Here is a 24,140-nt window from a genome sequence, read left to right on the forward strand (position 1 = left end):
TGTCTTTGAAGCAATGTTGAAATCTACATAATTTTTTTGTTATAATCTTCAAACTACGGTGCAGTGTTGATAATTCGAACCTCAATAACCCGATTATCCAAACAGTGGCGCAGATTTCTGAATAATTTTACGGGTAGGGTTGCCAACTTTTGAAAATGGAAATACCGGACACCCTGCTAGAGTAAGGTCAGCTACTCTTAAGATTGTGACATCGTCGCTGGTCAAAAATATGGTAACCTGAAAGTGGTAACTTCATATAAAATTGAGCGATTGGGAGTTCGAATTTAATAACTTTGGTTACTTTTGAAATATTTATTATTAAACTTACTAATTCCAGTTTTGGTTGAGTAGGCACATGCAATTTTTGTAGTCTATCATCAATATATCGTTTTTAAAACAGAAAAGCAAATATAATTGGCAATATAAATATGGCATGTATAAAATATAGTTGAAAAATAAGTCTTACCAGCTTCGCTGAGGCTAGTAATGTCTCATAATGCCCACACAGTTTTACTGGATCTGGAAGCATTATTTAATTGAAAGATGTAACTGAGGATGAAGCAGCGCTAGCAGCGCTCTTGAAAATGTACTTTTCTTGACCTTTAGAAGTTTTGACAAGTTCAGTAAATTTTCCTGCCTTCAACTCTTTAGCACGACAAGTCGATATGAAAGCGAATTATAAGTTCTACTTTAATTATGTCCAGCGACAAATGATTCTTTCCGTCACTCCAAAATAATCTGAATAGAACAGAGAATAGGATTAATAAGAAGAAAAAATTATAGGACATTTAACGGCCGGTTTTGAGATCGTACCGGACCCCGGACACGAAAATCAAAAACCGAACTGTCTGGTAAAATACAGGACGGTTGGCAATCCTATTTACGGGGGCCCGCTCGATCGGGTATGCAAGTTTTATTGTAAAATATCCAAGCAAACGTATCAGATACTAAAGAGATCGAAGCAAATTTAGAATTGGCTTCGCCCCCTTTCTTTGGATCGACACCCATGAATGAGAGCCAGCAAAAAAACACGAGGGCAGAAGTAAGTGAGAAATTCCATTCTCAGCGCGAATTTAAAACTAGTTTTGTCGTTGTGCTGTATGTTAACAACAATAAATACTTATTACCATGCATTTTTTTTTTTCTGTTTCGGCTTAAGACCAAGAGAGTCGCGCACATTATTGCCAAGTACTATAGGAAAATGATACGAAATTTCTTGTTTTACGTCTCACAATTATACCTTTTAGACCAGCACTGCTCAACCTTTTACACCAAAATACTACCACCGTAAGTCGTAACAGCGGGTCGCGTACCATAGACTGAAAAGCTCTGTTTTAGAATAAAGAAGACGAATAGTTAATAAAAGTGAATGGTTATGACCCTGTTGATAGAATAAGGATGTGGAAAAAAAGGGAAAAATCCCGGGAAAACTCACGGATACGATCAGTGACGTTCCGAAGGCTATTAAACAGGGTGGATTTAATGGGTTAATCTGCCGAATGGATACGTATATACCGAATAACGAGATGCAGTATCAGAAGTATTTTTTAAAATAGGAAGGCCCCGGGTTCGATTCTCAGTCCAGCCTTTCTGAAGTGTTCTCCGCTTTCCTGCGGTTACGTTAATAGTCTTTTATTTTATTTTTCAATAATACACAATTTTAAAGAACAGAATGCGTTTAACGATTTTTATTATATAGATTTACGAGGGGGTACCGTAAAGTTTTAATTATCATAGTAAAAAAAATCAGGATACACGGATTATTGTGATTTGTAGTTGTTAACCCTTCTCTATGTAGTTACCATCCAGATGTAGTTACCATGTAGTTTCTTCAATTTACGAATACCGTTATTATAGAAATCTGCACGTTGTGCTTTAAACCACTCTTCCACCTGATGAATGATGTCATCTGTGTTGTCAAAATGGTGACCACGCAATGGATTCTTCATTTGGGGAAAGAAGAAAAGTCACTGGGTGCGTGGTCGGGAGAATAAGGCGGATGCTGCAATACCTAGAAGGCACATGCCTTTGCTGTGTCGACAGCAACTTGAGATGAATGAGCTGGAAGAGACGAAAGGTTTAAGCAAAGGAGGAATCCAGTGCGCAGATACCTTAGATATGTGGAGTTCGTCATGGATAACTTTTCACACACTACCATAATTGAGATCTATCTCACTCACAATCGTTTGAATGGCTACATGTTTGTCTTCAAGAATTAAAACACTCCACTTTCTTCACAATCGCCGCATCGTCCATCAGAGGTAATGTTCCAAGTCTTGGGTCGTCTGTGAGGCACACATGACAAGTTTGAAATTTTCTTTTCCACTTTACAATTGCGCCATACTCACCCTTCATATCGTCATGAATTTGTCTGGCATTATTATCTTTCAAATGCAGGAACTTTATCACACTGCGAGCCTCTCTTATTCATCTAGCGCTTTGGCCACTTTTGACACATCCTAAGAAATAACAATCATTAGGAGCTAATTTCATTAACATCATACACGTAAGAAACAAACATAACACAAAATTTCGTCATCATATCTTAATAACTTCTTAGTGATAATTAAAACTTTACGATATCTTCTCGTATATCAGCGGCTAGTGGAAACTTAATGGTATGATGTATTTTCTAACTTTCGGGTAAACTTGAAAAGAAGGTTTAACATTCTCACGGAATTAAATACAATGACACTTCCCAAACAACCTTTCTTTGACATTTACAAGAAAATTTCCAAAATTAAACAAAATACGTAGTATTCTGTGGTTCAATCCCAATTCATTCCACCTAATAACTCGATTTCAAGTATTGACGCTTTAGTATTATGTTCGCTCGTGCCGCTGATATACCTGATATGCTGATATGCACAAGGGCGCCCATGTTGTGGTTTCCAAGGTGGGGCAAGTATAAGCGAGTTCAAGTTTCCAAGGGGGGCAAGTTTCAAATATAGTTTCAAATTTTGCTGCAACTAATGTAAAAATTCTATTGGGTTTTCGATATTCCCAAGTACAATTTCCTCTTAGGGGGGTGGGGGCAATCGCCCCACCTTGCCCCCCTGATGGGCGCCCTTGTCTATGCAACACACCTTTGATAACACTAGTATAGTACTTTTCTCATTTTTAAATGAGCCTTCTACTTTACATGATAATTGTTAACACAATAAATAATCGATTTTTGTTTGAAGAAAACACTAGACCCTACTGAAAACAAAATATTGTACGTATACTAATTGAGAGATATCTTTACAAAAATGTAAGTATGCCTTTGTATAACAAAATTCACATTTTAAGGGGTTGCTGGATAAGGAACTTATAGGAAAATGTATTGCGAATTTGAAATTTGTGGCAAAATGAGCTTGAGACGGTTATCTTTGGGATTTGTAATTAATTTCTAGGAGACGTTGCTAATATAAAAATAGTAACACACACATCAAGAATGATAACTCTATTCTCAGTTTATTGTAAACTTTTGATTTGTAGGATTCTCTCATGTTGTGAGATAATATTCATTTACTATCAGCATATAAAACTTTTACTAAAATGAACATCCTGTGTCTCTTTATATTTGAATACCACAAGTGAGAAAAAGTATTACAGTTTTGTCTTGTATTAAAGTTACAAAAAAATAAGATAATAAGCAGGTATCTTTTGCGTGTGAAATTGCATTTTCTTTTATCTGGTGTATTCTGTAAGTTAATAATAACAATAACATACTTCTAGTCACAAAAATGAATTTCACATTATATAATTATAGCAAGGGGTAAAAGTGGATCTGAAAAGGTAGAGAGGTGCACGACGTCATGACGTTCCCCATAGATATCTTTGCATATTCTTTTTAGGAAGTGGGGAATGCCATAGATATTGTTTGGAAGGAGAGTAACATCATCCTCCGTGTTCCCCCTCACTTTTACCCCTGATTGTAGCGAAAGAAGTGTTCTTAGTTGAGTACTCCAAACAAGGATTTATGTACCGTATGAAATTTTGTTGCCTGATAATCAACACAAAATCATGCTGCAACTATCTAGACACGGTGTTGCAGGGGCGGATCCAGGACCGACTTCTGGGGGGGCGGTGGGTTGTCATACTGCTACTTTTAAGGGGTCCAAACTTTGGGTCTGTCCCTGCGGTGTTGTTTAAGGAATGCTCATCTGTGAACAATTTGATTTATATCAAGACTAATTATAATATTCTTCTCGGAACACAATATTATGAGGGAATCTAATCATATGTCCGTCATTGTCTTACTATATAATGCTTAACTTACTTTAATTTGGTGAACGAACTTTTACTAGGTGTAATTGACACAGCAGGCAAACAGTAAAACGACAAATGCTGTTGATGATACATTTTCATATTTTGAGATTTTACTCATTACACCTGATAATGACACTTCATTACTGCATATAACACTGCAAAACTATCAAGTCTCTATCAACATGATGTTCCAGTGCATAGTCATTTTTAATGTCAATATGTCACGACAATCAGCCACCACACTCGTTCCCGTTAATTGGCCCTGACTGGTTATGCAGATTCCTATCTATTCGAAGGAAATTGATAAGAGGCAATAGCCAAGAACGATAAACAATGTTGGTAGCGTAAGAGAAAATGGGGGAATGGCGGCCACTTAAGGGTGCCCGACTAGTGAGAGGCGAGGGGACTCACTCTCAATAAGCACCCCGAATAGTGAGAGGCGACGTGACTCATTTTAAATAAGCACTCCGAATAGTGAGAGATGCAGAGACACTTTAATCAACCATCCCGTTAAAATAAGTAAAGAAAGGGGTTTCAAATCGGTCTGCAACTTCCCGCAGTAACCCCTACCTACTATAATTGTTTTTGGCTAACTGCAGAGAATTTCAAACCAGAAGACGTTTCGTAATTGTAATCACCATATTGGATCCGCCATTTTGAATTTTGTAATTTTGAAGTCAGAGTCTGAATCAGCAGTGCTGAAATCCCCTGGGAGTATGTTTTCTTCTACATTAAATGATTGTTTGCTATCTAAGCTTGGATACTACCCCTAACATTCTAAGTGTGATTTCTACACTTAAAAGCTCACCATTACCGAAATAAAAAAATACGTGTAGATTATTTTTCAATGTTCTATAAGTATGCAAAGTTTCATTCAAATCGGTGAGTTATCTTCCGTATATTTCCTTGTCAGTAACTATATTAACAGTAAATCAATACTATTTGGAGGATATTTCTGGAGTTTCGTCTGTTATAGATTGATGAGGATTGTGATTTAATTTTAATTAATGAAATCGGCAATTGTGCAGAGTTTCAACCACCTACGATGGTAGTTTTAGGTAAACAAAAATGGCGGGTCTTGCGAAGAAGTCTGCTCAGTTATTTGATTTCTATGGGCGAGACCGTGACATAATTACGCGAAGCAATCAGAAGGAAGCTGCCAGGACATCTTACCAACGGCGTCATCTTCCTTCAGAACAACGCGCCCGCATACAGCCCAGAGAACCACTAGGCCGTTGAAGCACTTTCTCTGAGACACCATCGACCACCTTCCCTACAGGCCCGGACCTCGCTACAAGCGACTTTCACCCGTTTCCACCTTGAAGGAGCACCTAGAAAGCTGTCACTTCGCTTCAGACGAGGATATGAAACACTTCATGACAACATGACTGAATACGCAAGGACAGGAAGAAATCTTCAAATTCATCCCACGATGCGATAAGTGCCTCAACTTATACGAAGATTATGTCAAAAAATAACCTAATGCACGTACTATCTGCTGGCCGTATTGATTCTATGAAATAATATACAGTGAAACCTCTCTAAAACGGACAGCCGTGGGGAATCAAAAATTGTCCGCTATAGAGAGGTGTCCGCCTTAGAGGGGTTTCAATATCTTTTTACGTAAATTAATAAACAAGGTAATATGCAATTAGAATTTTTTGCATGAATCACTTATTTACGAATATTACCAAAATCTTACTGTACCTGCATTATCTTGCGCCATCCAATTCGAGGCACAACATGGGAAGATGTTATAGTTGTCTGCAGTTTACACTTATCGCTACTTACTACGTTTTCGGTGTGTTGCTTTAATTTGAGTTAATTCCAGTCCAGCAATGACTTTTTTTGAAAGACAATATGCGTACCCGTGGTCAAAAATACCAAACTTGTCTTCTGTTTGGTTAGAGATTCCAGAGGGACAGTAGAATGATGTGTCTTTCGAGACAGTGGGCAACTGTCAATCAGTTTTGTTTCTGAAGCAGGTTGGGTGGGAGTGGAATGCAAGCAAAGGATATAAGGGTGTTGTGAAACAGAGACCCTTCCTCTGGATTGTTGAACAGACAGTAGAGGAGGCAAAATGTTGTCACACCCACAGGTTCTTCCTTGGTGACATACGTATGAATTACTAAGTGTATTTTTACTGCACTTTCCAACTTGTTTCTAGAGAAAGTGTCCGTAATACAGAGGTAAATAATAGGCCTACCTATAAAAGACAAGAAAGACTGTCCGTGTCCGTACTAGAGAGTGTCCGCTTTAGAGAGGTTTGCCAATATGTTTTTTCCTATTACTGTGTTTGGGGATTACAAAATATGTCCGTTATGGGAGAGGTCCGCTTTATAGAGGTGTCCGTTAGTAGAGGTTTCACTGTATACACATTTCACTGCAGGCTTTGTAACCTTACTTTTTGATCAACCTTTGTATATTTCTTTGTATTATTATATGGTCTTTAACATATATGCTGTTTTGTAAATTTTCTTTATGTTATTATCGCAGACGAAATAGAATAGTTCTTAAAAATAATCCTTTTTTATTATTTTATTTAACAGATCTTCATGTTAAAAAGGTTTAAGCTACACGGGGAGAGAATTGATCACTGGATACACCTCGCAAAGAAATAATTAAGAGAGAAATTGCTGTGATTTATCTTCATTTACTGTAATGATATTGCTATACAGGAGACGATTACGAGGTAAGTTTCTATACATATCTACGTTTGAATAATCTTATTTCTTGTTCTGATCTGGAAGTACATGTTTCAATTCTCGATGGAAGTACTTGTTTCAATCCCACACTGAGCTGCTTTCTTCACAACATAAGGGTACACCCCGAGTTCGATTCCCGGTGGGAGCACTCTATCGAAGAAGAGTAAAAAATCTTTTCCAGGCTAGCCATCCTGAATGAGGCTTCCCGTAACATGGCCATAGATGCCGAAAACCCAGAAATCTAAATCCTAAGCCCTAAATATAAGGATACATCTCTATACTCTGGTTTCATGTTAAGCATCGAACTTATTACATAATGTTGGCTATCCCAACGATACCTGCAATATGTAAACATTCAAAAGAAAAGAAACTATGGGATCTCAAGAATCATTTAACAATGTTCTGTGTTGTTCTAGAGATCAATCAAGCAGTAATGATCTCTATTTCCAAGTTGCACTATGCATAAGAACAGTGCCGTAGCTTGTGGAGATCAAGTGGGTTACTGCTCTTTTTTCTAGCGTGTGGCCTCGTGTAACGTGGCCGCTAATGCTCTCACCTTCGGTCGAGCGGTTCCGGGTTCGATTCCCGGTGGGGTCACTAGGTGAAAAAGTGTAAAACGCTTTTTCTGGTCAGCCACCCTGAATGAGGCTTTCCTCATTCACACCAGGCAAATGCCGGGGTGGTACTTAACTTATAGGTCCCAGGCCAATTTCTTCCTCCCCAATCCTTTCTTCCTTTCCTTTCCCCAGATTGTGTGCTCGCCGAGGGATGTCATCCCTCAAATCGTGAAAGGCTAAATGGCCTTAGATGCTGAAAGCCCAGAAATCTAAATCCTAAATTCTTTCTAGCTTTCTGCCGTTTGTTGAGGGTCTCACTTCAAGATAGAACTTTCTTTCTTCATATCATACGATACGAATACAAACATATAAATGAAATATGAAATAGGTTCTTCACATTTAAAAAATCTAAAAATGAAATAAAAATGTAATATAGGCTCATTTCAGTAAAATGTGTACTATTAGGGTCGCCATGAAAAATAATATGGAGTAAAGCTGTAAGTTTTGTCAAATATTGTCACCTCAATTTAACTAGTGAAGCACGTAATAGACCCACTAGGACTTGCTCGTTTGTCAAGTAATGTCCCCTAAATTTAACTAATGAGGCACGTAATAGACCCACTAGAACTTGCTCGTTTGTCAAGTATTGTCCCCTAAATTTAACTAATGAGCACGTAATAGACCCACTAGGACCTGCTCGTTTGTCAAACATTGTCCCTCCAATTTAAGTAGTGAAGCACGTAATAGACCCACTAGGACTTGCTCGTTTGTCAAATATTGTCCCCTCAATTTAACTAATGAAGCAAGGATTGGGCCCACTAGTGCCTACTCGCTCGTAAAATACTGTCCTCTCAATTTAGCTAGTGAAGTACGTAATAGACCCACTAGGGCCTGCTCGTTTATCAAATATTATGCCATCAATTTAACTAGGGTAGCAAGGAATAGGCCCACTAGGTTCTCCTCGTCCATATAGGTGAACTAGACAGTAAATTTTAGTAACGGTACGATTTTTTTTTTCGCCGAATAGTTCGTAACAGTAATAGGTCAAATTGTTATTAAAACAACGATTGAAATCGAAATGACATTAATTTACGTTCAATTCAGGAGGATTTTGTTTCGTTTACATAAGGACCCTTCAACAACAATAAAAGGATATCACTAAATCAGGGGATACATAAGTATTTCTCGTCTAGGGTCTCAAAATACCTGAGCTGGTCCTAGAGCCCTGCATATCAATTCCAAAATAACTGAAAATCATTTAAGGTACTTCTGTTGTCCCATCGTCTGAACAAAATATTGATTGATTGATGGGAAAGAATGGGTAGTCGGCAATAAGACCAATTGTCCCCGTCACGACTGAAGAAAATATATTTCTCTAAGATAAAGAATGGAGCTAATCTGGGTCCTACTTCATTACTCGTAAAACGACAATCCTAAAATCATTCCTAAAATTAGACTTAAATACACAAAAATTTAGAGATTTGGGGTACGGGTCCGTACTCTGAGGACTTATCCTCTACCTACGTGTCTGCTTGTCCCTCTATTGCTTTTTGATGTTTCTCGTCACTTCACAATTGGGAAAGAAACCCACTTGTTTCAACGTGAAATAATAAGAACTATCAGTAAATTTTAATTTCACTTAACATTAACGTAATTTGATAGCTTAAACTCAAGATTGAGGTAAAGTCAGTATAGTTGTGGTTCGTAGAAAATACACTGTTAAGAGAAGTTATTTAAAACAGTTTCTCAAGAGCATACATTTACATAATGGAAAAATAAAAAAAGTGCGCTGTTTTCAAGTTGGTGTAGTTTTAACTAGATTACGGCTAACTATATTGATATTTTGTAAATACAATCTTCACAATTTGTTTCTAAGTGTACTGCAAATTGTGATTATTTTAAGAGAATAGTACCTGCCACCTTTGAAGGAGAATGTGTACCGTCGTTACAACAAAATTCACTTGTCTTCTCACTACTTGTTTCATTTATTCATTGTGGCTTTGGAAAATTCAAGATGCTAATAAAACTCCAACTGACCAAAGCAGTATATATACAGTGGAACCTGTATAATTCGAACTTCTGTAATTCGAAAACTTTTTTATTTCGAATTTTTCTCTTGGTCCCTAGAATTTTATATACAAACAATGCTTAAAAAAATCATGGTTAATTCGAATTATAATTTGGATAATTCGAAGTTTTTACCGTGTAAATCTAAAAGGAGGTCAAGACATCGGGTCGGATTTTCCAAGAAACGGATGCAGATACGTACTGTAACAGGCTTTCCGCCCCGTCCGCGGAATTTGTTCCCTGAATTTGTTAGATTCGTTTGTAATGACCGAGAGACTAAATTCTAGGAAACAAGCAAAGATCTCAGCATTTTTTGAAAAATTTTTATTTTTTGGAGTCTCATGACAGTTATTTGTCTATTAATACAGTAATATTCTTTTCTGTTTTTATGATTTTTTCAATGTTCATGCATAATACAGTGCTAGTGTATGTACGTACGTATTACAGTACAGTATTTTACTTCATATTGTATTAACCTGTGTTTTTTTCTAGTTTTACAATGAGTGTATGGTACTTAAAACCTTATTATTAGCTCCAATAATGATGTTTATGTTAAAATTTGAAGTTTGATTGTTTATTTCAACCATTTACAAAAACTATTCTAATTCGAATTTTTGTATAGTTAGAATTTTTCTACTGGTCCCTTGAGGTTCGAATTATCCAGGTTCCACTGTATTCTTAAAAAATAATTGCTTTGGCCAGTTGGAGTTTTATTAGCATCTTCTTTCATCAATATCATAAGAAAAAAAGGTTTTTAGAAAACTGAATCATGAAGGGAGGAAAAGATGCGGAGCCGGATTAAGGGGAAGCTTAGGGGATCTGTAGCCCAGGGTCTCCAGATGGACAGGGTCTCCACTCTGATCAAAATCTCAATTGGCTATCTGAAAAAAAAGGTTCACTCGGACAGACAGTTGTACCAACTAAAAAATTTATAGGTAAAATACGATGAGAAACAATTTTTTGTGAAGGGGTGAGAGTGTGCTCGTAAGTAATTACTGTCAGTACACAGTATATTGAAATGAATTTTGAGTGATACTGAAAGTATTGTGTGTGTAACTGTGCTTTTTCATTATCCTCGTTTATGCGTATACCACCCGTCGCTAACGTGCCTGCTCCCTATGAACACACCCCTTCGCTAAAGCTCGCCCCCCCGCTGCGCTCCTGCCCTGTCTAGTTTAGATAGCATTCGTGCTTCTTAATGGCCACCATGCACAAGTTGATTCGTGTTTTATGCACTGTAGTTTTTATGCCATACATTCACACTGTATCTATACTGAGCCCTCCTGAAGTCAATCTGCAAGTAGTAATGAAGCTCCTCCTTTAGTACATGCTGTGCTGAAAAAAATACAAAACTCTAACCGAATCTGAACATGTAAAAAATGTGTCAAAATTTGGTAGATCCGTCTACTCGAGTAATACCTAAAAAATCCTAAAGATACAATCATCATCATAAAATAAAATATGACCAAAAATATGAAACGTACTCCCTTAACTTTCCTACTGTACTTTCATAGATATAGATATATACTAGGTGAAATCAGCAGAGGCCTCATATTTTTTTCTAGCGCCGTGTCTCCAGATGGACTAATCCAGCCCTGGGAGGATTGATATGAATAACGAGAATTTCCCGAAATTCTTGAGCTTGCACTTATATATAAAGTAGCAGCTCACGTTATTTTCAAGGAACAGTAATGCATTTTCTTGTTGAAAGTTATGTAGTGAAACACCCTTCTGTTCCCCATGTAGATGCAGGCTGAAAGGTGTAACTAGCTTAGTTATTTTGTCCTGATCTACTGTTTGGACAACAAACTGTCTTTAAATTTTAAAACTGAATCCAGATTGCAAGTTCGGAAACACGACGGTGTGGCCCTCGGAAGAAGGTGAATATGATCGGATGATAAATCGGTTGTATACTGTACACAAGTTAAGTTATAGATAACAATATTTAAAGTAAGTATACTAAACACGTGACAGACTCTTACAGCGATGTAACACCAACGGACCATCCAACGACCATAAAATCAATGTGAGCATTACAAACATATTTGCATATCATCTTAGTTGCAATTCATATAATCTTAATCCTTTCGACTTAACCTCACATATGTACTCTAATACAATTGCTTCTGTTCATCGTTGCAAAAATAATGAATGAATGAATAGCAATATGCCACTAAATAAAAATATTTAGACTCAATTAACATATTCAATCTTCTTTTAAGAACCATTTATATTAGTGAACGGAGAAATCTGAATTACAACATAAATGAATAAGTACATTGATACGATTTAATGAATTGGTGATAAAACATCGGATGGTCAAGTTAACGTGTCTTCAGAAATCATGTCGTGAACTAAATATGATGACTTTAACAACTTACTTGTATTGATAATGATAAATTAAAAGTACATCCGATATATTTCTGTACAGCAAATGTTATCTTTTGGATTCCGGAAGGATATTATTTTATAGACACATTGTTTTCACAGATCTTTAATACCAAATCAAACAAAATTAATCTCAAAGTAATTTGTCGTTACCTTTTCTTTTACGACGACTACACAATGTACATCACGCTACATGTTGTTTCAATCTTGGTTACAAAACTTTCAAAGGTAATTTATATCTGCTAGAAAGTCCATTCTGCAGTATTCTAGGCACAGATAAAGAATATCATATCCTATTACTAGACATTAATAAAAATGGAATATGATTTTCACTGCACATAACATAAGTTAATTAACAAATAATAAATGAAAATAAACAAGTACAGATTGAGATAATGTCGGCAAATAACAAATAATAAAATAAACATAAATCAGTCGATATTTGAAAGTTGAAATAAAAATGAATACTAAGAAATTAATTCTTGAGATATTACTCTGTAAACGGATCGGTAGAAACGGTCCGTTACAGTTATATTTTTCGGAAGAGAATATGCACTGTTAAAAAATGGTTTCTTAAGTTCAACAAAAGTTTCCTCGTATTTGAGAACATCTGTTTCTTACCTGTGCACCGAGTAATACATTCTTAAAAGTGAGATTTCGGTTTTCTCAAATCATTTTGAGAAATAATGACTCAAATGCGAGGAATTACACCCTGTTTCAAAAAGAATAAACGTATTCCGAAGAATTATTTTATCCAAACTATCGATCGCTGCACCTCGGCTCTGCTATTGGAGAAACGAATACATAGTCTAGTTTATATTAATAGCCGCTAGATGTCAGTTGTCTTCTCTTTTGCTTGGTAACCGTCATATTTCTAAAATGGCTACTCCGCAGCAAAAATCATTTTGTGTTCTCGAGTTTGCGAAGTGCAATTCCGTGATTACGGTGCAAAGACGTTTCAGATTGAGGTACCAAATTGATCATCCGAATGGGTGGAACATTCGCAGATGGTATCGACAGTTTGTAGACACAGGATGTGTATGTAAAGGAAAGACTCCTGGCCGCCCTCGTGTTCATGAAGAAAATGTTGCACGAATTCAAACTGTTTCCAACGTAGTCCTTCAAATTCAACTCGTCGTGCCAGTTAGGAGTTACAAGTGCCACACGAAGACAACTTCAGTTTTCAACAAGACGGGGCACCCCCTCTCTGGAGTCGCTAAATGCGTGAATATCTGAATGAAACTCTACCGAACCGTTGGATTGGTCGTCAGGGAGCTGGCGACTTACCATGTCTTAGCTGGCTTCCACGGTCACCTGATTTACACTCTGTGACTTCTTCCTGTGGGATTTCGTTAAAGACAACGTTTATGTACACTCCGCTGATGAAAACAATGATTGAATTTCATTAGTATCCAAGCAGTGTTGCCTGATGTAACGAAGTATTTTTTTTTCAAAACGTAAAATGGAACATAATATACTGTATATGTGGACATTCTGTCGTTAATTTTGAGTTTTGTTAGGTGGAGTAGCTCGGCATCTATGGCAATAAAACAAGAATTGCTCATTTCTACAGACAGCCAGTCGGTGAGGCCTCTGTGCAGAAGAATTAGGGAAATCGTATTTTTTATAAACTAAAAATGTGAATTAGCAAACTGCTGATGTTTCAGTGCTTATTAAAAATGCGTGTTCCAAAACTGCACACATCATGCAATTACTGGAAATAATGAAAATATGGAAACTTGGAACATGTATGAGTGGGTATGTTTTGTGGTGCCACCCAGCATAGCCTACTTATCTTAACTTACTTTCTCTTTACAGAATCGGAGCTCCTCGTGGTTAAGCGGTTCGCGTACGCGCCTTTGGCGTGGGAGACCCGGGTTCGATTCCCGGCGGGAGCTCATGTGGTTCGGATTCCACGTTAATCAGTAGGTCCACGTCTCATATAGCCTCGCTGCTGAAAGGGACGCTAAACTAAAATCAACTCAACTCTTTACAGAATCAAAACATTTATTGTCAGTGTGCATTCTCTATACAGTAGATATTTCTCTTCCACAGCTTTGTTAGTATAACAAAGCATAGTTATATGAACCATACAATTAAATACAGTGTAAGCTCAAAGTAACAGTCATTTTTACAGAGAGTTAACTCTATTGTTCTTTTTTTTTTTTTTTAAAAAAAAAAGAAACCAGCTAAATTAAAAAAAATCGATATAAAAACTTTGACTTAGTGTTTTGACAAAAGTGAGAACAAAAAGTATTGAAGCAACACTGTTTCTGTTTGTCTGTCCAAGCTTAAGTTCTGGTGGTGACAAGGTGGGAGAGGGCTCACCTCTAGTACGTGAGGTACTTGGTTCGATTCCTAGTCAAGTAAGTTCTCCCATGTTCTCATTCCACTTCCTCTTCCATCAATCTTCACTTAACCAAATATCCAAATATTGTCCCGCTACATGCACTTTCGAGTGAAATTTAGAGAAAGTCTTGTGGATATGTATCCTTACCCATTATCCTTAAAGTTTGCACTGCATGTGTGAATACTCGGAAACAGGAATGGGACCTTTGGAACATTCCACGTACATCGTGCTATGTGGGAAACGCCTTAATCATCACTCTCCCTTAGCCAAAAGGACATAATCATATGTTGATTTCATTTCAAGCTTGAGCGCCAAATTATGATAATAAATAACGAATTGTCTTTTCTGTAATGTAACAGTATCAGTGCCGTAACTTAGATTTTTTTCTAGGGGGGGGGGCAAGCATTAACACGCCTAATACTGCCAATAAATGTTTTGATTCTGTAAAGCGACCGTAAGTTAAGATAATTAGGCTAAGCTGGGTGGCACCACAAAACGTACCCACTCAGACATGTTCCAAGTTTCCATATTTTCATTATTTCCAGTAATTGAATGATGTGTGCAGTTTTGGAAAACGCATTTTTAAGCACTAAAATATCAGCAGTTTGCTAATTCACATTTTTGGTTTATAAAAAAAAAATACGATTTTCCTAATTCTTCCGCACAGAGGCCTCACCGATTGGCTGTCTGTAGAAATGAGCAATTCTTGTTTTATTGCCGACCCTGTTTGATGCTTCGTTTATAATTTCATGTTCGTATCGTATATGGAGTAAGAAAATTTTATCTTAACATGCCCCCCCCCCTCGAACTTCAGGAGCTTCTTTGGGGTGCAGTTGCCCCTTCTGGCTCCCCAGAAGTTACGGCCCTGAACAGTATTTTTAAAAATTTGTCTTCTGATGTTATAATACTATGTATGGTTTTCTTTCAGTTTAAGCTTCTTTCGTACTTTGACCACCGCTATATACCTATAAATTTTGTTCTGTGCAACTGTACTGTGTAATACGCAAGGGGATGTCACTTACTCATAAATTCAACTAACAGTAATTAGATAGAATCGTCCGTCCCTTGGACGTTTGTATGACCTTAATCTCGGGATCTAGGAAAGCCCATGTTACGTCTCAAATTTTGTCCATGGTCGTTCTATTGACACCATGCAGAAATCCATAGTACGCTTATGTCACGGGAACGGAACTTCCTGCGGGATTCCTGTGGAACATTTCTGGGCTCTTTGATGAATATTAAAGGGACGAATTTTGGATATCCAAATATTGTCCCGCTACAAGCACTTTCAAGTGAAATTTAGAGGAAGTCACGTGGATATGTATCCTTACCCATTATCCTTAAAGTTTGCACTGCGTGTGTGAATACTCGGAAACAGGAATGGATCCTCTGGGACATTCCGCGTACATCGTGCTATGTGGGATATCTTCTAATGCAGAAGTACGCATAATTGCTTCAGTGTTTTCAAAAGCTTTTTCCTGACTATTGTTTTGTTTTCTATTTCGATTTGTTTTTGTATATAATGATTTAGTTCATTTGAATCAACAATTACACATAAGCTTATATTACATAAAATGCAGGGCTTGAAAAAAACTATGTAAAATATACAGGGAGTATGGAGTTTGTAACAATGGGAGACAAACGTGATAACACTACGCTCTGTAAGAGTTTGCTTCGTTTAGTTTTGTGAAATGTTATTAGAATTTAAAATTCACAGTTTCTGTTAGAAGTATATCAAGTTTATGGTATTATCACTCTGTCAATGCGAAAGGATACTTAGCGGTTCGATACGATTATTTTTGTTTTAACGATACACAGCTACACACTCTATTAAGAAAGATGCTTCAGAAAATTGAAAAAAGAAAAAAAAAACGTGGAATAGGTTTGTATAACGTATTTCTTGGACTTTATTTTCTATTAGAGATGAATACACTGAAGAAGGTTATATCTTCTGTATGGTTAAGTAATTATTACGATTATGTAACAGGGATTGTCGAAATCGGTGTAAATATTAGAATACTTACTGTATCTTTTTTTCTTTATTGTTATTGACATATATTTGTTGTTATTGATATATATTTTTAATTCTCATATATTTATTAATTTATCTCTTCTTTTAGATTTTTCTCTTTTGCAGCAATACTTTTGTTATATTTTGGTATGTTGGTTTTTAATTTTTATTTACGACAGTCCGTGTTTGGGTAGTCGTATTTTGTTATATTTTGATATGTTGAATTTAACTTCTATTTACGGCAGTCCATGTTTGGGCAGTTTTATTTTTGTTATATTTTGATATGTTGGTTTTAACTTCTATTTACGGCAGTCCGTGTTTGGGCAGTCGTATTTTGTTATATTTTGATATGTTGGTTTTAACTTCTATTTACGGCAGTCCGTGTTTGGGCAGTCACATTTTGTTATATTTTGATATGTTGGTTTTAAATTCTATTTACGGCAATCCATGTTTCTGGAATCGTGTTGCTTGTGGTTAAATAGTCAAGACGCTCATGCCCCATTAGAGCTCAACAAAAGGAGAAGTATAGAAGCAGAAGTATATTTGATTGATAGTAATGCTTTTCTTTGTTTTATTGCTTCTTGTTATTCATATTTTAGGTACATTTACTTTTTTCAATAATTTGATCCAAGCATTCTTAACGAAAAACAAAAACTACAATCTTTATCCCGCTAACGTTATTTCGTAATTTAAATTTCGTTTATGTTTTACTCCAATTTCGCACGAACTCTTCTCCATTGCTTAGATAGGATATAGTTGCTTTCTCAGCGACATCCATGTTTGTCCAAGCGAAGAGGTTTAGAACTCTGGGCCAAAGAATGGAGACTCTTAATGGACACTTTTATTAGCCATTAAAGGAATTCGTGAAAGCGTACTAATAAAAGATGAATGCAAGGCTATAAACTGTATGGTCTTGGGTTCTAAAGGCGTGTTTAGTAGGTGATGTTATGCATACATATGTGTTCTCAGGCTTTAAGTGTAAACACGTGCAAAAATTTAAATATCACGAATATGGTTTCATAGCTTAAAATATTATACAGAAAACCTTGAAGTAAATACATGCAGATATTACGTGTACGTATTTTTGGTTGTTTTGTGTTCTTTGCTGCACATATGTAAATCATTATGACAATCTTGCGGACGAATTGTGAACTTAACAATTCTTGTTTTGTTCTCTGAACATAAACGAACAAGAAAATAATTTCAATATCTCATTAGCAAATGGATAAACTATCTTAGAAAGGTAAATCTATCTTTTTGCTATGGAGTGACAGGACTGTATCCATGGGGGGCTAGGGGGGCAGGCTCCCCCTAAACTTTGGCTACCCCCCAAAAAGTTTCACGGTAGGCTTGCAAATGAACTCTAATATAGTGATGAATTATAATATGATTGGGTCGAGCCCCCCTAACTTCTACCGGCCCCCCTAAATTTTTGGGCTGGCTACGGACCTGTCGAGTGATTTCTTTTAGACCATTTTGCTACATACAGTCTCTGAGGCGTTTGTTCAGGTATGTGGGAACGTTGATCTCAGAGCATGCATATGAAAGAAAGAGTCATTTTATCTCAGTGATGACCTCAGAAGGAGGAAGAGGTGAAGGAGCGTCGTGTTGATTCCGCCTGCCATCTCGTCGCCCCCTAGACAAGACAGCTTTAACAAGTAGCGTTGCCACGTGTACATCACGTGAGTGAGTTTGGTTTCTATTTCGTGACGTTTTCTCAATGAACACTGAAACCAGGAGTGGTAGACTTCTGGTTTTAGTAGAGATAACAGTGAAGATGGTATATTCTCTTGGGACGCTTAATTGATCGCAGAATCCATTTCTCGTTGTCAATTATCGTTTTTACTCTATAGGCCGTCCCGTTAAAACCGAAATTGGCAGAGGCGGATCTAGAAGATAAAAACTAGGGGGGGGGAGGGACAACCAGACCCCAGACTGTGATAGGTATATCATGAGTTTAGTATAAACTTTCAAAAATATATAGTTCTAAATAATAATTTCAATTATTTTTGTCACTCAAAAACTGAGAGGGGCTAGACTCCCCCGCCCCCGGGCTAGATCCACTTTTGGAAATCGGTTAATTTCTGATACTTTCGGTTTGAAGACAAGATTAAAACAGAACATTTTACCTATTCTTAGAACGCGAAGCATATTGCAAAAGATCTCCAAACGGATTTGTTTTTTAAAAAGGGCATTTCTGATCGCTTTGCTCTATTTAGATCAATAGTAAAACCGGAAATACTAGAATAATTTTACCATATCCGGTTTTAATAGAGAGTTATGGTTGGAGACTATAATTGTTTTTCTTGGGTTCTTAATCGATTTTTAGGAAACTGCTTCTCGCTATCTATTACTGTTTTCGCTCTGTATTGAGCAAAGTAGTTTTACCACTTCCGGTCGCATATCATCTCCATAAACTAGGGATGGCCATTTCCGTAAAAAGAGTTTTCCGGTTTCCGGAAATCATATTTTCCGTTTTCCGGAAAATTTTCCGTCTTCCGATTTTACGGAAAATTTTCCGTTCCCGTTTTCCCGGAAATTTTTTCCGTTTTCCGGAATATTTTCCGTCTTCCGTTTTCAATTTTCCGTCTTCCGGCTTTCCGGAAAATTTTCCGTCTTCCGTTTCCGGAAAATTTTCCGTTTTCAATTTTCCGGTTTCCGGAAAAAAATATTTTCCGTTTTTCTGGAAAACGTGGCTATCCCTACCATAAACGAAATCGAGTATGTAATGTTCGATCATGTACATTCTGGCTAAATTTGATGGTGATCCATCAAGTAGCTCTTCAGATTTGTTTGACCTCCCGGGTGGACGGATATATAGGATAAACATATAAAGGAGTTTTTTGGTAAACCAAAATATCTTGAAAATCTAGATCAATGTACTGCAGTCCTATTCATGTTGATAAGCAAAACATGTGAATTTCATTTCACATTGCGAAATTACAGTAGACTTCCGAACTGTAGGAGTTCAATATTGAATGCAAAAGGGATAGATTTGTTAGTTCCGGTTTCAATAGGAAGATAAGAGGAGAAATGGAATCTGCTCTTGCGATGCAGAACCTATACTAGAAACATTTTCTCCCTATCTCTTACGATGTTTCTGTGCTTTAAGAGTCTTCATCCCGGCGAAATTAAAATACCGCTAATTTTACAGTAATTATGTGATATCTTCAAATAGGTAAAATATAATTGAAATATGGAACAAGAGCGCCCTAGACAATATTATTTTGCCTGAGGTACCGTTATCACAAGTCACCTAGTGGCTTTCCGTTTTCAGCTGTTTAGAAACGCGAAAATAAATGCCGATTTTCAAAATGGTTCGAAATCGAAAGCAGATAAGTGAGTCGTAATAACGGTTTCTCATGTAAAATAATATTGTCTAGGGCGCTCTTGTTCCACAGTTAGATTATCTTTTATCTATTTGAAGATATCACATAATTACTGTAAAATTAGCGGTATTTTAATTTCGCCGAGATGAAGATTCTCAAGAATTCATTACTCAAACTGGAAGCGGCAGATTTTTACAATATCCAGTTTCAGTAGATGGATTCAAGTCGATATGGCAATCTCAGACAATAAATTCATATCAGAAAAGATTTGTTGTTATTTGCAATGATTCTTCTTTTACAGTGATCGATATTAAAACCAGAAATGGTAAATTCCTGCCAATTTTGATTACAATAGAGATGGAATTCGTGTCAATTTCAGTTACTACAGAGGGATTAGGGTTGGTTATAATAAAGGGATTAGAGATTAAATTACTGCCAATTTTGGTTACAATAGAGGAATTAGGGTTGGTTATAATAAAGGGATTAGAGATTAAATTACTGCCAATTTTGGTTACAATAGAGGAATTAGGGTTGGTTATAATAAAAGTATTAGAGATTAAATTACTGCCAATTTTGATTACAATAGAGGAATTAGGATTGGTTATAATAAAGGGATTAGAGATTAAATTACTGCCAATTTTGGTTACAATAGAGGAATTAGGTTGGTAATAATAAAGGGATTAGAGATTAAATTACTGCCAATTTTGGTTACAATAGAGGAATTAGGGTTGGTTATAATAAAGGGATTAGAGATTAAATTACTGCCAATTTTGGTTACAATAGAGGAATTAAAGCTGAAGTTCCTCCCAGTTTTGATTATAGTAGTATAATCAGAGCTTAAATTTGTGCCAATTTTCGTTATAATAGAGGGATTAGAGCTGGAATTTCTCTCGATTGTGGTTACAATAAAAGAATTAGAGCTGATATTTGTGGCGAATTTGGTTACAATAGAGGAATTAGAACTGAAGTTTTTGTCAATTTTGGTTACAACAGAGGAATTGGAGCTTAAATGCTTCCCAATTTCGGTTACAATAGAAGGATTAGAGCTAAAATTCCTCCCAATGATGTTTACAATAGAAGGATTAGAGATGAATTTTTATGCCAGTTTCGGTTACAATACAGGGATTAGAGCTGAACTTTGTGTCAATTTCGGATGCAAGAGAGGGATTAGGACTAAAATTCTTCAGAATGTTGGTTTCTATACAAGAATTAGAGCTGAAATTGGCCAAATTTTATTACAATAGTGATATTAGAGCTAAAATTTGTACCAAATTCGGATAGAATAGAGAGATTAGAGCTAAAATTCCTCCCAATTGTGGTTACAATAGAGGAATTAGAATTGAGATTGAGCCTAACACTAAATTTATATATTAAAAAATCTGTTTCTCGGCTTAAAATTTTATCTCTGATACTTGTTAACAGGCAACCTGATGAACATAGCCGTTCTATAAGACGTTCCATGCTTCTGCATTTGAAAATGTAAAAGTGGTTTCTAATATTAATCTCAAAGTAAATGAAAGGGGCCTATCCTACATATTTTATATTTAATTTTGCTTATCACAAGTGTTTAATTTAAAAAAAGATTTCTCTTCTTAAGTGTGTGTGAATGAAATGGAATGGATCTGTTAACAGATTTATTGTATTGATAATGAATAGATAAAATACATTGTCACATTCTGCCTTTGGCTATTATTATAGGCACTGTTAAAGAGACTACTTAATTATTTAGTTATATGTGCCATTAGCATTAGCAGACATCTTACAAATAAACATTAACAAATGGGAGCCAATTTGAGATTTGCATTCTCAAAACAAATGTACTATTTAATCACACAAATTATAAATCTCAGTAGTATAAGTGATGCCTATTGTTGGAAGACCTACCAACAATCTGGCATAGCAAATGTCATCATAACAAATGAGCAATTAGGAGAATTAGGACAACTTACTGACCAGGAGAGTGTGCTGCCATTCTTGAAAGAACTCAAAGAACCTTGGTAGTCGAATCTTCAATTCCTCCAAATCAAATCATATCTTGTTGTTACAAGTGAGTCCTTTTATATGTTTATGGCAAGACACTTTCCCTTTCACCAAGTTGTTTACAAAATTTATACATCTGATGAAATTTGTGGCTTTCAAAGCGTGTTGCTATTGCTTTTATGTTTAAATGAGTTTTAAAAAAGTTTTAATCATACTCAAATATAATTATCAAATTTATATTAAACAACACACAAGGGACAATGTTTAAGATCATCCCATAAAAGATTGATGAACATGGTCAACTAATGAGAAGGTACAAATATTATATAGCTGTTTGGATATGCTATGTGCCAAGTAGCTTCTCACTTCTTATTGATCATATATTGGAATATCCAAGGAAGTTCTTCTAACAAGCACGGTTTGACAAGTGACACTCCGATATATATCGGGCATCGTCGGGAATGAAGGGGTAAACACCTCCATAAACTGGGACAATAGGACAATATGACACCTTTTAGCAAGGCCACAACTAGCAATGCACAATGCTGATTTGTTTGAAATTCCTGCAGTGAATAAAGGAATCAAAAGTAGGACATACTTTTTTATATATCGGCCAACGCGAAGAAGGGATAGACACCTCCCTAAACTGCGACAATAGTGCAATATGACACCTTCTAGCAAGGCCATAACTAGCTACGATCAATGCTGATTTGCTTGAAACTCCTGCAGTGAATAATGGAATTAAAAGTAGGACATACGTTTATTTTTATATCGGCCAACGTGGGGGATGAAGGGGGTAAACTCCCCCCTTAAACTGCGAACATATCGCAATACTACACCTATTAAGAAGACCATAGTCGTTAGCCGTTAGAGATACACATTGGCTAATGTTAGAAAACAGCACTGATATTTCGAACACTAGGTGATATCACATTCCTTTTCCGTGGACATGCTAATAATTACAGTCCGCTAGGCATTACAATGACAACCTACGAGACAATATATATGAATCAAATGTATATACTTTGTTCTCTCTTTGTTCTCATTAACATCAACTAACATCTCTTTGTTCTCTCTAACTTGAATTCTGTAACATCATTTACATGAATAGAGGAATTGTAATTCAAGTAGCTGCTTGCATTTTTGAGTAGAGCCAAAAGGAACACTTTGTCAGTCGCTGTAAAGATCAGTCGGAAACTCGTTTAATTACTTTGTTTCCCCTTTCCAATAGAATATGGTGTTTCCGTTTCGAGCGCTGAACTCAGTACGACTGAGAATTATAATTCCTTGATCTTCAAACCCTTACAAGATCAGGAAACCTACCTTACTGACCAATCTCAAGTGACTTACCTAATATAAGATCTACTTATTTTGGTTAAGATGTTGGAATTTTCTGGGTGTAAAAGTATCACAATACTTGTTAGCAACAGAGAAAATTGTGCGCCTTCTGTTTCTGCTTTCAGAATAAAAGTGTCTGTTTATAAAAGAGTACATCCAGGGACTCCTTAGATCAACAAAACTCTTGAACTGAGAATCACAGAAGTTTCACAAATGTCTTCTTAAACCCTACACTGTAGATAAGACAGGTTTATGCGAAGTTTGACAACTAATTAGCAGGCGGGAATTGGGTTCAACATTTGATTGAGCTTTACTAGATCTTCGAAAACACTGGACACATAAACTTCAAATTCTGTACATCTGTTTCCCTTACACTATAAAAAGTGGTAACATGGGGTCGATAAGTGAAATATTTTTTACTATTATTGTATGTTTCTTTTAACTAAGTAGCTACACTGAAATGTATACTCGTATTTCATGATGTGATGTGTGATTTTGAGTTTAGCTTCCCCTTCTACAGCAGAGATGGTCATCCTCCCTCATTTTGCCCTTATGAGGGCGTTGGAGGGTGAGGGCGATAAAGTAATTGAGGGTGAGGGTGAGTGTGAGGTCGTCAATGGAGGGTGAGTGTGAGGGAAGGTGAGTGTGAGTGCGTCAATGGAGGGTGAGTGTGAGGGAGGGGAGGGAGGGGGAGTGTGAGGACGTCAATGGAGAGTGAGGGGAGGGCGTCAATGGAGGGTGAGTGTGAGGGAGGGTGAGTGTAAGGGCGTCAATGGAGGGTGAGTGTGAGGGCGTCAATGGAGGGTAAGTGTGAGGGAGGGTGAGTGTGAGGACGTCAATGGAGGGTGAGTGTGAGGGAGGGTGAGGGAGGGTTAGGAAAAATGACAATCTCTGTTCTACAGTGAGGCTATATGAAACGTGGACCAACAGATTAACGTGAGATCCGAATCACATGAACTCCCGATGGGAATCAAACCCTGGTGTCCCACGCCAAAGGCGCGTACGCTAACCGTTTAGCCACGAAGGAGCTCATGAATATTTCGTGCATACTGAGTTTATGACTTACATCATATGATTATGTTATTTATTTTTGCATGATTTCAATTTGGATAAAAGCGGAGAGGGGTAGAGGATTTCCTCTCGCTATCTTGATAGGGAGGA

General features: G+C 36.7%; 1 protein-coding gene across 2 annotated transcripts in view; it reads left to right on the forward strand.

The window, feature by feature from the left end:
• Nucleotides 1–24,140, forward strand: part of LOC145679864 (uncharacterized) — a 69,655-nt gene that overhangs the window by 41,929 nt on the left and 3,586 nt on the right. For both annotated transcript variants that reach the window (XM_081750385.1, XM_081750384.1), the window contains exon 2: nt 6,804–6,946. In XM_081750385.1, the coding sequence (XP_081606511.1) occupies nt 6,916–6,946 (31 nt within the window). In that variant the 5' untranslated portion in view covers nt 6,804–6,915. The remainder of the gene's footprint in view (nt 1–6,803; nt 6,947–24,140) is intronic.

Source organism: Thermobia domestica, chromosome 2 (genome assembly GCF_964235325.1).
Source record: "Thermobia domestica chromosome 2, izTheDome1.hap1.1, whole genome shotgun sequence".
NCBI lineage: Eukaryota > Metazoa > Arthropoda > Insecta > Zygentoma > Lepismatidae > Thermobia > Thermobia domestica.